Genomic DNA, 12,984 nt, shown 5'->3' on the forward strand with positions numbered 1-12,984 from the left:
TAAGTAACTACTTTATCACTGTGAGTTATGAACTTTTGGTTTTTCTATCACTGTGAGTTATGAACTTTTTGTATAACCGTGAGTTATGAACTTTTTGTGCAAGGCCTGATGAGGCCTTGCACCCTTAGCGTTGCTATTTTGCGGTGCGCCTTCCCGGGCGGCCTTCCGCTCAATGTCCTGTCTGTGAGGTAAATTGGCTGTGACGCAGCTTCAGGACCGAGCCCTCCGTCGTCCCGCACTTAAATCGCTCTTCACTGCGAGATCCCGTTGCATCGTTCTTCCCACCTCCTGTAAATGGTTTATTTAAAGGGCGTGAGGAGAGCGTGAGCTGGAAGATGAGCCCTCACTGAAACAAAAGCTCATCAAAAATAAAATGGCCGCGCGCCAAGGCCCCACAGGGGGACTCTGCTTTTTATAACCTGCAGCCAGTTGTCCCCTGAGAGCCCAAATATGGCACTGTCACTGAAAGCCAGAGTTGGCGCCCGCCATTTTCAGAGAGTGAACAATGGATGGGTGGGGGCCTGGAGAGGGAGGGGGCAGGACATAGACCGCCCCACAATGGGCTGGGGCACCTGGTCAGCTGATGATGGGGTATAAGTGACCGGCATCCAAGGGCTCTGATCGAGGCTGAAGGCTGAGCTAGTGCGATCTATTGTCCTCTCCGGCCCAGGAGGAGGGTAGGGCCGACCCCTCTGAAGGCATCCTGCCATAGAGAGCAGCCACAATCCACGCAGTGCCTGGTCATTGCCCCTGCCAGAGAGCCCAATCCGCAAGCACCTGGCGGTGACTCCTGCAGCTAACTCAGCAACCCTTCAGCCCAGCGACTGCCACTGAGCGCCAGACCCACACCCAACCATGGAGGCCATCAAGAAGAAGATGCAGATGCTGAAGCTGGACAAGGAGAACGCGCTGGACCGGGCTGAGCAGGCCGAGGCGGAGCAGAAGGGTGTGGAGGAGAAGAGCAAGCAGGTGGGAAGCGGGGAGGAGGCAAGGGGCGGCTGTGCAGGAGGGCAACAGAGAACAGGAAAGACGAAGGGCCAAGGGGGGCCGGGTTTAAGGAGGGACTATGGAATCTCGGGGTGAGGGGTGCAAGGGAGCCCACACATAGGGACACACAATTGTAGGGTAGGCATGACCAGTAGCCAAAAAACACATACTGCATATGGGGCTACATGAGAGGTCAGCAGAGGGTAAAGGTCACTGGGGGGCGTACATGAGATGCTGGGCTTAGTGAGGGATCACAGGATTCCAGAAACAAGGAGCAAGGAATGAGTAGCAGAGTCAGGCAGGCAAGAGAAGAGGAAGGCCAGAGCGATCCATGAATAAGAGGTAGGAGTGCACGTGGAGGAAGGACAAGAGGTGAGAAGGCAAGGAGAGGTCAAGGTTAAATGAGCAAGAGTCCAATGTTGTGATGGGATGCGGGGGGCAAGACATGATGAAAAGTATTCGAAGAATCAAGTGAACAAGTCAAGGATTAAGAAATGGGAAAGGGAGGGGTATAAAGGGGGGAAATCTGAGGAACAAGTCACATGGGCATTACTTGAGTAAAGATAATAGGGGGTGTGAGTAGAAGCTAGCCCAATGGGAGGCAAGAATGGGGGTGCTAGAGGTCACTAAAACTCTGGGAGGGGTGGCGCACGATGGGGGAAGAGGAAAGGAAGGAGGGACTGGGGCCTGATGTGAGAAGCCTGCGGAGGAAAGGAAAGTCCGAAGTGGCCGAGGGCGCAGGCTGCCAAGTGAGAATATGATGCAGAGAGGTAGAGGGGAGGGCTGAGGCAAGGGCGTGGAGAAGCTCCCGCTATACCAGCTTCAGTGGGGGTGCCACTGGAGCAGATTAAATTGTTTTTTTACATTTCTTAACTTTCCTCTCTGGCTGGCAGGTCATGGCAAGTTAGAAGGGGAAACTAATACACGCACATGAGTAAACTACAATAACACGGCAGAAGGGTGGAGACAACAAACCTACAACAGTCTAAGAGGGTGATAAAGAGAAAGAAACATTATTAAAATGTCAAAGAAACAAAATAAGTTAGAGGAAAATTAAGTGAGACGGCGCAAAGGAAATAAAGTAGAATACAAATAATGAAATAAAGAAGGGAGGAATAAGGAAGCATGAAGGGAGTAGTGTACAAAAGAACTCAGGACATAAGGGAAAACGATGTAAAAGGATAAAGGGGGAGAAGGAGGAAAAGAAAGGACGAAGGGTGAAAAAAGAAAAGGAAGGAACACAAAGAAAAGTGGGAGGAGACAGAAGGAAAGCAGACACATAATTAAATAAAAAAGGAGCATGTGAGATGCTCAGATAGGTAAATGAACAAAAGAAGAGACGGAAAGAATTAACGTTTAGAAGGGATACAAAAAGAAAAGATGAAAAGCAGGTGTCAAGGAATGGAAGAATGATAAAAATAAAGGGAAATGAAATATAGAAAGCTCGAAAGAAGGACAGATGGAATGAGGAAATAGAAGAAAAGAAAGATGGGAAGAAAGATGCATAAAAACAAAATAATGTTCATGGAATGATAGAAGGAAAGAAGCATAAAATGAAAAGATGGAAAGGAGGAAAGAATGGATAAGAAAAATAATTCAATACTGGTAGAAGTGTCATTTTTGGATACATTTCTTCAAAATCATGCTATAATATTCATAATTTTGCACCATTTTCTGAATATTTTCCCCCGAGCTACAATTCCCGTGGCACTTCATATGACGGGTTGGGATCACTCACTTTCCTCGCACATACGTATAGCTCAACGTGGGGGTAGTTTATTTTTCTGGCTACTCCAGAGGGGTGGAAGGGGCAAGAGCTGAGGTGAAGGAGGGCGGAGAGTGGTAGGACTCGAGGAGGAAACAGTGCTGAAGAGGACCGAGTGGGTAAGAGTTGAAGCCAGGAGCGAAAGAATAGGGGGGGGGGGGGGGGTGTCAAGCAAAGGAGTGGTGGAGAGTGGCCTGGACTGAGAGCGGCAGGATGTCAAGTGGTGAAGTCACGGAGAGGGGGAGAGAGGACAGCACATGGGAAACATCACTTACATTCGTGGTGAATGCAACAAAATGCATTTACCAGGATGCATTTACAACGCATATGCGTTTACCACGCATGGCTTTACCACGAATATACCTTTACCACGCATGTTTTTACAATTAATTTCATTGTAAAGGTGTATGCATGGTAAAGGTTTTTAAAGTAAGTACAGGTAAGTATTAAGTGGGTTGAATGATATATATATATATATATAGGCATTTTAGATTTTAGGGTGGGCATGGGTTTTAGGGTGTTAAGGGCATTTTTAGGTTTTAGGGTGGGTATGGGTTTTGGGGTGGTAAGGGCATTTTTAGGTTTTAGGGTGGGTATGGATTTTGGGGTGGTAAGGGCATTTTTAGGTTTTGGGGTGGATAAGGGTTTTGGGGTGCTAAGGGCATTTTTAGGTTTTAGGTTGGGTTTGGGTTTTGGGGTGGTAAGGGCATTTTTAGGTTTTAGGTTGGGCATGGGTTTGGGGTGGTAAGGGTATTTTTAGGTTTTAGGGTGGGTATGGATTTTGGGGTGCTAAGGGCATTTTTAGGTTTTGGGGTGGGTGAGGGTTTTGGGTAGTAAGGTTTTTTTTTTAGTTTTTAAGGTGGGCATGGGTTTTGGGGTGGTTAGGGTATTTTTAGGTTTTAGGATGAGTATGGTATTTGGGGTGGTTAAGGGTGTTTAGTTTTTAGGGTGGGTATGGGATTGTAAGGGGTGTTTAGGTTTTAGGGTGGGTATGGGTCTTGGGGTGGTAAGGTAATTTTTAGGGTTTAGGGTCGGTAGGGTTTTTGGGTGGAAAGGTGTGTTTGTGTGTGTGTGTGTATATATATATATATATATATATATATATATATATGTATATATATATATGTATATATATATATATATATATATATTATATATATAGTATGTTATACTTACCTCTACTTTTTACCATGCATATGCCTTTACCAACTATGCCTTTACTACGAAATTATTGTGTTTCGTGGTAAAGACACTTGTGGTAAAAGCATATGCAATGTAAAAACATTTTGTGGTAAGTGTCTGCGTGGTAATGACCATGCATTGTACTTACCGCGTTGTAAAGGCATGCGTTGTAAGTGTATGGGTTGTTCCATCATACATCCACAACAGACTGAGGAGTGACGTAGAATGTCAGAGAACAAGTAAGCAGGTGAGCAGTGGATGGGGAGGGGGGGCTTAAATGAGCAAGGAGAGAGTTGTGGAAAGGTCGGAGACAGCAAAGATGCAAGAGATGAGGAAACCTTACTGTGGACAGAAGGCGGGGTGAAGGAGGAAGAGAGGAGGGACAGAGAAGGAAGGGTAGGTGCCCGTGCCTGCTGGATTCCTCTTGCACAGAACAGCTGAGTCTGATTACCCTAATGTGGGATTTATATAGCATCTCGAGGCCTTGTTGGAAACCCGAGGGCTCAGAACAAAGCCTCCTATTAGCGCGCGAGCGCGCCTTGGCGCCCCCTGCTGTGGAGCGCGGGAGGCTGCGCTGACCTTGATGGGGCTCTGCTTCCCAGAGGGCACTGGGCAGCACTTACCTTCAGCGACCACTGAGGCCCCGGACAGGACTAGCGCGGGGAATTGTCAACTCAGACCTTAAAGAGCAAAGCGCCTCTTCTACCCAGAACATGAAACTCAAGTTTTAGCAAGCAGAGTAATCCCACAGAAAAGTTCAAGGCAGTGAAAGGCAGCAGAGCTATCTCCCAGAGCGTGCGATATGTACCCAAGCAGCAGCGTTGACTCTCCCACATTTACTCCTGTATCGGACTCAAAAATCTGCACACCGGATATTGGCCCTGTGCAGATATCCATCTCTTCAGACTTTCATAGCCGAGCTGAGCCACCGAACATAAAATAGAGACCTTAGATAAAAGAGCTTTTGCCTGACTAGAAAATTCGAGTTTTTCGAAGCCGAGCTGCCCCTCACATCTAAACATCAGACATCATGCACCCTGGGCAGATGAGATCTTCAGCACAACATGAAAATCCTGGTCTTGGACAACAGAGCTATGGCTCATAGATTAAAACCCAGATCAGGCACTACAGTTAGCCCCCAATGTAAAAAAAAACCAGATTTAACAGCAGGTCTGTCTCCAAGAGCATACAAGCCAAGATTGAGACCCAAATTGATTAGAAAGGTTACTCAGATTATACAGATTTGCACAGGGGCGTCTACAATCCCCCCGTTTTAGCAGCTATTGCGAGGAAAAGTTTTTGATGGGCCTCTTCTGTCTACAACCCAGCAAACAAAGGCTCATAAATACAATGAAAGAGTGGGTGGGTGTGTGAGTGAAAGTATGGATGGATGGATAAAAGGGTGGATGTATGGACAAATGAAAGAATGGATGAATGAATGAAAAGGAGGATGGATGGATGATGAAGGAGTAGATGGACAGATGAGAGAAAGGGTGAATGAACGATGAGAGAAATTATGGATGCATGAATGAGTGAAAGTAAGATAGCTGAGAGAAAGGATGGATGGATGGATAGATGAAAGGGTGTATAGCTAGAGGAGTGAAAGGATGGATGGATGAGTGAAAAGATGGATGCTGGGTGATCACGAACCCCCAACTTTAGTAGTTACGGCAGGGTTGACGTTCTTGATGGGCCTCTTCTGCCTGTAACTTGCCATACAAATGTGAGTGAGTGAGTGATAGAATAGATGTATGGATAGATGTGAGTGAAAAGGTGGATGGGTGGGTGAGAGAAAGGATGGATGGGTAGATGGATGAATAAATGAAAGGCTGGATGTAAGAATGGATACTTGAAAATATGGATAAAAGGGTGAAAGGGAGGTAGATGGATGGGTGAAAGAATGAATGGATGAGATAAAGGATGGATGAGTGGAAGGGAGGGCAGATAGATGGATGAAAGTGTGGATGGAAGGATGAGGGAAAGAATGGGTGGATGACTGAAGAGGTGGATGGATTATGACAAAGTGAAATTGAGGGGGGGTGGATGACAGGTTGGATGGAAGGATTAGTGAAAAAATGGCTGGATAAGTGAAAGGGAGTGTGTATGGATGGACAGATGAGTGAAAGCATAGATGGACAAATGAGTGAATGGATGCATGAAAGGGCACATGGATGAATGGGCAGAAGGATGGGTAGATTAGCAAAAGCATGGATAACAGAATGAAAGGATGGACAAATGAGTGAAAGGGAGAATGGCTGGTTGAAAAATGTGGATGGAAGGATGAGTGAAAGCGTTGATGGATGAGTGAATAAAAGGATGGGTGAAAGGAAGGGTAGGATGAGTGGATGGATAGGTGGAAGCATGGATGGATGAATGGCTGAGTGAAATGATGAATGAATGAAAGGGCGGATGGATGGCTGAGTGAAAGGATGGATGGAGTGAAAAGATTGCTGGATGAATGACTGAAAGTAGGCATGAGTGATTGAAAGGGTGGATGGAGAGATGGATTGGTGAAAGGGTGAATGGATGGGTAGATGGATGGATAGGTTCATTGGATAGGTTTGGATATGGCTGGGTGTCAGACAGAAAGGTGAAATATTTAATGATGGATGAAAGAATAAATGGATGACAGAATGTAAAGGTGAAATAGTTGATATAAGAAGGTGGATGAAAGGATGAACGGATAGATGCTTGGGTGAAAGAGATAAGAGAGCGCATCTGCGGAGGGTCGTGATGATTTGCTTTGTTTGCTTTGTGCCATAAGAGATTTGGTTCGAAGTGGGGTATTTCCATTTTTCTGGCTATTCCCTTGGATTTAAACCTCAGTGAGCCCATCTGTCCCATCATTTGCCATCTTAGAGATCGGGGAGTTATAGGAGCCCGACAGTCAGGGTAGAATAGGAAACACTGCAATGGTTTTACCCGAGAGCTGGTCATCAAGGGTTATTGCTCTGAGCCCACCAGCTGGGTCCTATCGGGGAGCAGACAATGGAATACAAATCATCAGGCCTCCACAGTCGCAGATAGGTCCTATTAGAAAGATCCTATCAGAGACCAGTCCTTGAAGTACACACCCTAGGACTCCACTCAGTTTCCATTAAAGAGGAGGGCATGGAGTGCGAACCCCTGTGCCCCAAATAGGTAATATCAGGGAGCAGGCAATGGATTGCAGACCATCTAAAACTTGACTTTCTACGGAGGGTCCTTTTCTTTTTTTTCCAGGAGACGTTCTTCTTCCTATGATGATTTGCTGCCGATGTATACTTTTCTAGCCTTAGATTTTTGTTGTTTGGATGTTCCTTTTTCTTTGTTTTTTTGCAGTAGGATGCTTTCATTTACCCCTCCTTAATTTACTGTATGGCTGCTGTCCTTTGCCCAATGTATCTTGCTGCTGGGAGGCCTCCTTCCTTTTCTTTATTCTAGTGGTGGAGTTTCTCCCTTTCCTCTGTTTTTTTAGAGAAGAGGTGTCTCCCTTCATGTTGGTATTTTGCTATTTGAGTCTTTGGTCTTCTGTTAATTTGCTGATAGTATTGTCTCATTTGCACTTGTATTTTGTCGGTGAGTTTTCTTATTTAATTGCTCTGTTTTGTTGGTGATAGGCCTGCACCACAAGATCTATGGATAGTAGGTGCTTTACAAATGTCATAATTGATTAATAGCCGGATTTCCTCTAGGTATTTGCTAGTAGCTTGTACTACATTTTCTGCTATTTTACAGTTCGAATACATACCTTCTCTTTTTTCCTGTGTACAATATTTTTGTTGGGACAATATTGTTGTTATTGATATCCTAACACACATCCTCTTGCTTTGTATACTTTGTGGTGAGAATCATCTTCTTTCTGTTTTGTAAGAAGTTCTATTCACTCTGTATATTTTGCAAGTTCCATGTATTTTTTCGTTTTTTTTTTTTTGTAGTGTGGTAGTCAGATTTTTATCCAGGTTTTTAACTAGTGGAATGCCCCCCTTCCCAGTAGCATATTCTTAGTAAAGTGATTGTATTGATAGGTTAGTTTGTCTTTGATTCTCCATAGCGTATTGCTTGTTAGGTGTTATCCTTTCTCTTTTCATGTAGAGTGGCTACCTTACCTTTGGGATTTATTGGTGCGATGTCCTCTTGCACGCTGGTATTTTACTAGGGGTATTCCACGTCCCACCACACTGTATTCCCTGCTTTTGGACGATTGACTGTTGTTATCATCTTTTTCCCTGGGCATTTTACTGGTTGGACGTTCTCACTCTCTGATATTTTCTTGATGGGATCTCCTCCTTCAAACTCAACCTACACTATCCATATTGTGCTGGTGCTATCTGATTATTTTATCTGGTATTTTGCTGCTGGGATGTTCTCATTTCCTACTGTATTATGCTGGTGACATATGCACACAGTACTTTTCAGGCAGTATGTCCTTCCATCCTATGGTATATTGTTGGTGGAGTGTGTCCATTTTCTCTTTGAATTTTGATATTGGCATTTCTTCTTTTCCTTGGTATTTTGCTGGTAGGATGCCTCCTCTGCTTTCAGAGTACCTCCCCATATGGTTGCATTTTATTACTGGTGTAGTCTCGTTTATTTTCTCTATTTAGCACGCATTCCATTGATCTGACAAACTCCTGGTGGGATGTCTTTTTTTCCTATGATTGTTCAGCAGTAGTATATCACCCTTCAACTGATATACTGCTGACATAATGTCTCTCTCTGCTCTGCTATGTTACTTATAGTAGGTACACTTTTTCAACTGTATTTTTCTTCCAGTTGCGATGTATTCTTTCTAATAACAGTTTTTTAGGTTAAGAGGTCTTTCTGTACACTCTGTATTTGCTGAAGAAAATTCTTACTTTCATTTGAGCATTTTGCTTGCCAGATGTATTCCTTTCTTCTGATTTTTTAATGTGGCATCCTCTTTTTTAGGAGTAGTTTAGTTAGAAGTCACCCCACCCTCTGGTACTTAGCACATGTAGTATCCTCATTTCCCCATGACATTTTAATGGAGGGTTTTCCTTATTTCATCTGCTGTTTTGCTTGTGGGACCTATCCTTGCCTTTAGTATTTTGCTGCTGGTCATCTTTTCATGTCATTTGCTGCCTCCATCTTCACCTTCTTCTCTGTCACTTGTGTTTGCAGCTGGAGGATGAGTTGGCGTCTATGCAGAAGAAGTTGAAGGGGACAGAGGATGAGCTGGACAAGTATTCGGAGGCCCTGAAAGATGCCCAGGAGAAGCTGGAGGTGGCAGAGAAGAAGGCAGCTGATGTACGTACTCTATATAAGATCACATCCTTACATTACAAAACTTTACTCATCAAGAACACCAGCATGCATGCTCATTGTGATGACATCCATGTATCTACAGATGGACCCTACTCATAGCCGCGTGCTTTCATGCCAGATCCATATCAGTCATTCCACTCACTCGAAACTGCCTACCCTGATCCTATTCACAAGAATGTACACTGTACAAACATTCATCATACCATAAGCAACCTTCTACTATTTCACTCAGAGCAGAGCGCCCATCATATTCACCACAGTGTGCACACATTTCTCCCTCTGAAAGCCAATTAAATTCACCCTCCTCCCTGCTGCATGTACAGATTCCTTATACACTCATCAGGGTGTATGCATCCTAATCACAGTCATGTACAAACATTTACAATATTCACTAGTGGTTATTTGTGGTACTCAAAGGACTGTGTACACACATTTTTCTACTCAAAGGAGTGTACATCCAGCCTACTAAGAGCAGTTGGCAAACTTCCCTCCTACTCACCACAGTGTACATTCATCCCATTCACCAGTGTGCACACATTCCTTCTACTCAAAGCCTTATAGATTACTTCTGCCTCAGGGCACAACCACTGCTCCTCCTCTCAGCCCTGAAGCTTCCCACTCCTCACAGCAGTGTACTATAATTCCTCCTCACAACAATGTACCTTCAGCCTGCTAATAGCACTGTCTAAACACTGCTACTCCTCAAAGCAATCTGCATTCCTCTTACTGACGCCTACAGCCATCCTGCTCTCGGGCGTGCGTGATTTTCTACCTACACTCCTCCTTCTCAGAGGAGTTTGCTGTCATTCTGCTCACAGCAGTATTCAGTTATCCTCCTTAAAGAAGCAGGCACTCACTTCCCCCTCTCCACAGCTGTGTACAAACATTCCTCCTGTTCACAGACGTCTACATTCATCATGCAGAATTGGCTGCCAACATTTGGCTTTGCCAGTGTTTATTTGCCGGTTTGGTAAAACTGCACAAGTGCACAACTTTGTGTATATAAATGCACACTGTGCAAGAGCATAATGCTGCGACTCAAAGAAAAGTAGGCCAATGGTTGAGGTGAGCCGACCCTGTGCCTCCGGTGTAAGTTGTGTTGGGTGGAACACAAAATGTCAATAACAGACTTACTTATCAATGGATGATGAGAGCTGACTGAAATCCCCTGTATGTATGTATATTATATTTACTTAAAATCAAAAGCTCTTGGCTAACACCAGACCTAAACAGAATTGGCTAAAAATGTTAACCTTCGAGAACAGACAGATATAAGCTGCCTACAGCTTAAAGTTATGAGACATCCTGGTAATATCATGGCTAAGTTAAAATTATAGCATTGTGTAACCACTGATACAGCTACAGCTTGTAGAGGTTATAACCCCATGGTACCCTTTGGAAACTGCTATGACCAGTGAAATCCGTATCTATCTACTTTGGTGATTCAAGCTGCTTTGCCCGGGCCCTGCTAGTGGTGGATAGATATTAGATCCCCATGGAACTTCCTCCTGCCGATTAGACCCAGATAGAGATTACGGACCTGTGAAACCTACAAATACTGATATGATCAAGCCAAGATCATCACTTCACGGAGCCCACGTACATTGTTGTGCTAGACAAACAGTATAGCACCATTTAACCAAACAATAGCACATAATGGTTTGGCTTCAAAGCACACAGGACTGTGGAAAAGTCAGATTATACTATGACTAGAACGAGAGTTTAGCCCACTGGAGGCAGAAGACGCTGCTAAACCTAGATAGAGACTGTAGGCCTGTGCTGGGGCAGACACTGCTGTGCTTAGAGATGCAGCCCCCCGATAGTGCTGCGACGTTTTAATACTGTGGGACAGGTAGATGCTGCTGTTGCGGATTTATCAACCAGCAGGAAGGTGATTGTTCTGAGGTTCCACAAAGCCAGACAGGGAGGGCGATCCTTGCTGTTGCTTTCGCAAAATGATGGAATACTTTATCAGCCCACATCTCAGGAACAGTCTCTGTCTTCTTTCAAAAAATCTTAAAACGTGGCTCTATTCATTCTAATCCTTATCTCTAGGAGTTTTTTGCCCTCGGCAGGAGGTGTGGGCTTTGATTCCCTTGGGTTTAGTGTGCTTTATGATCTTGTTTTCATGTAATTTCACAGCTAGTTTGAGATTGGAACAGGTAGTAACATGGCTTAAAAAGAGAGTAGACCTTTTGGAACCCGCATTGACACACTACAATATTTATGAATGTGTCCCTTTTGGTTATAACAAATCTGTTTATAACAGAGGTACACTTTTATGGACAAGTTTGAGAATATTCACATTTTTGTTGCCATGTATTTACATGCACAAAATTCCCATCCTTCAACTCACACTAAGTAAATAACTCACAGAAAATCTTTCAGCGAGTACATTTTTGGGGGAGTTTAAAAAAACAGCTTTTGCACACGTGAGCTAAAGCAGCCAAGAGCATCTCCACTTGCCAAGACTCCGCGTCTCCACTTTGCTGTCTAATCTATAAAGGAAACATCTGTACATCACACACCTCAATCATCAACCTATGGATAAAAACGCTCGCAAACTTGCAGACAATATGCATTTTCTTGGTAGTAAACAGCTGCCCTTCCACACATTGCTCTAAAGGGCCATGATCTTCACTGTCCTCATATTCCAGTACCAGATGTACTAAGCATTTTAACAGTTGCAAATACTCCTATGTGGCTTTTGTAACCATTAAAATGCGTTTTTTCTGTGTACTAATTACATGTTAGGAGTCAGAAACGTTTTTCAGACTCCTAAAATAGGATTACAAATGGATAAAGATTTGGTATCTAGAAGGGGCGAGTTGTTGATGTCCCTTCCAACTACGGAATCAGTATCATACGTGTCAATGTTCTTCAACCAAAATCGAGTAGCAAATACTTTGACATTTTACCAGCACCTCAAGTAGGCAGTTGTCCAAGGGATCATCGAATTGTTTAAACAACCTTTAAAAAACAGAAAAGAATACCTTTTTCGATACGGAAGCCAGTTCCTTTAAGGAAAATGGTCTGCTTAAAAGAAAATGCCTTATTTAAAAGCAATCACATATATGATGGTGTGCCGACCACAGCCAGTGGTCCCTGTGATGGCTCCAATCTTAGTGAGTTGCAATTTGTGCCCTATCTCACTAATCGTCATAAGGTAGGTCGAACCGGAACCCACTACGATTCTGTTTTTTTACAAACCACCATGATTTGGATATTTAAGAACCAAAGTATTAGTAGAAATGCTGATTCTTATTTTTTTTTACTGGTTGAAAAAATGCTTGGCACAAATTGTGACTAGTATTTTGCAACTAGTATATAGTACATCTGGCTGCTAATTATTTGGGCAATAACCAGGCTGCCTTTTCATAACCTGAATTTGTTTCCTCCACCTCTGACAGAGTGGGAACATGATGACTGAAAGAGACAAATAAACTACGCATATATACATATTTTGAGAAGAGACAGGGCTACCCACACACCACAATAGTCACCCGAGCCCTTTGCTGTGCAACAGCCTCAATTTCTGGGCCGCACAACAGATTTAGGACACAATATCAGTTCAGGCTGAGCCCTCTGAAGATTGACTCCCCCACAAGCAGTGTGCCCAATACGCAGAGCGATGTTGCCTCACCGTCTCCTCTGTGTTCATGGGGCTTTCAAGATGGGGGTAGATGAGGCCTGATGCTGTGTGGGTCTGATCTTCACAACTGCAGTACTTGCGCCCACGGTACCGCAGGTCACTACTGAAGCACATATGGACAGCCAAAATG

At 44.0% G+C, this 12,984-nt stretch overlaps 1 protein-coding gene across 4 annotated transcripts in view; it reads left to right on the plus strand.

Annotated features, from left to right (window-relative positions):
- The first annotated feature begins 615 nt into the window (after positions 1 to 615).
- Positions 616 to 12,984, plus strand: part of TPM3 (tropomyosin 3) — a 109,079-nt gene continuing 96,710 nt past the window's right edge. For 2 of the 4 annotated variants that reach the window (XM_069218142.1, XM_069218143.1), the window contains exons 1-2: positions 618 to 969; positions 9,059 to 9,184. In XM_069218142.1, the coding sequence (XP_069074243.1) occupies positions 856 to 969; positions 9,059 to 9,184 (240 nt within the window). In that variant the 5' untranslated portion in view covers positions 618 to 855. Of the gene's footprint in view, positions 970 to 9,058; positions 9,185 to 12,984 lie in introns of all 4 variants that reach the window. The other 2 variants (XM_069218145.1, XM_069218144.1) reach the window with 2 other exon arrangements.

Source organism: Pleurodeles waltl, chromosome 12 (genome assembly GCF_031143425.1).
Source record: "Pleurodeles waltl isolate 20211129_DDA chromosome 12, aPleWal1.hap1.20221129, whole genome shotgun sequence".
NCBI classification, from domain to species: Eukaryota; Metazoa; Chordata; class Amphibia; order Caudata; family Salamandridae; genus Pleurodeles; species Pleurodeles waltl.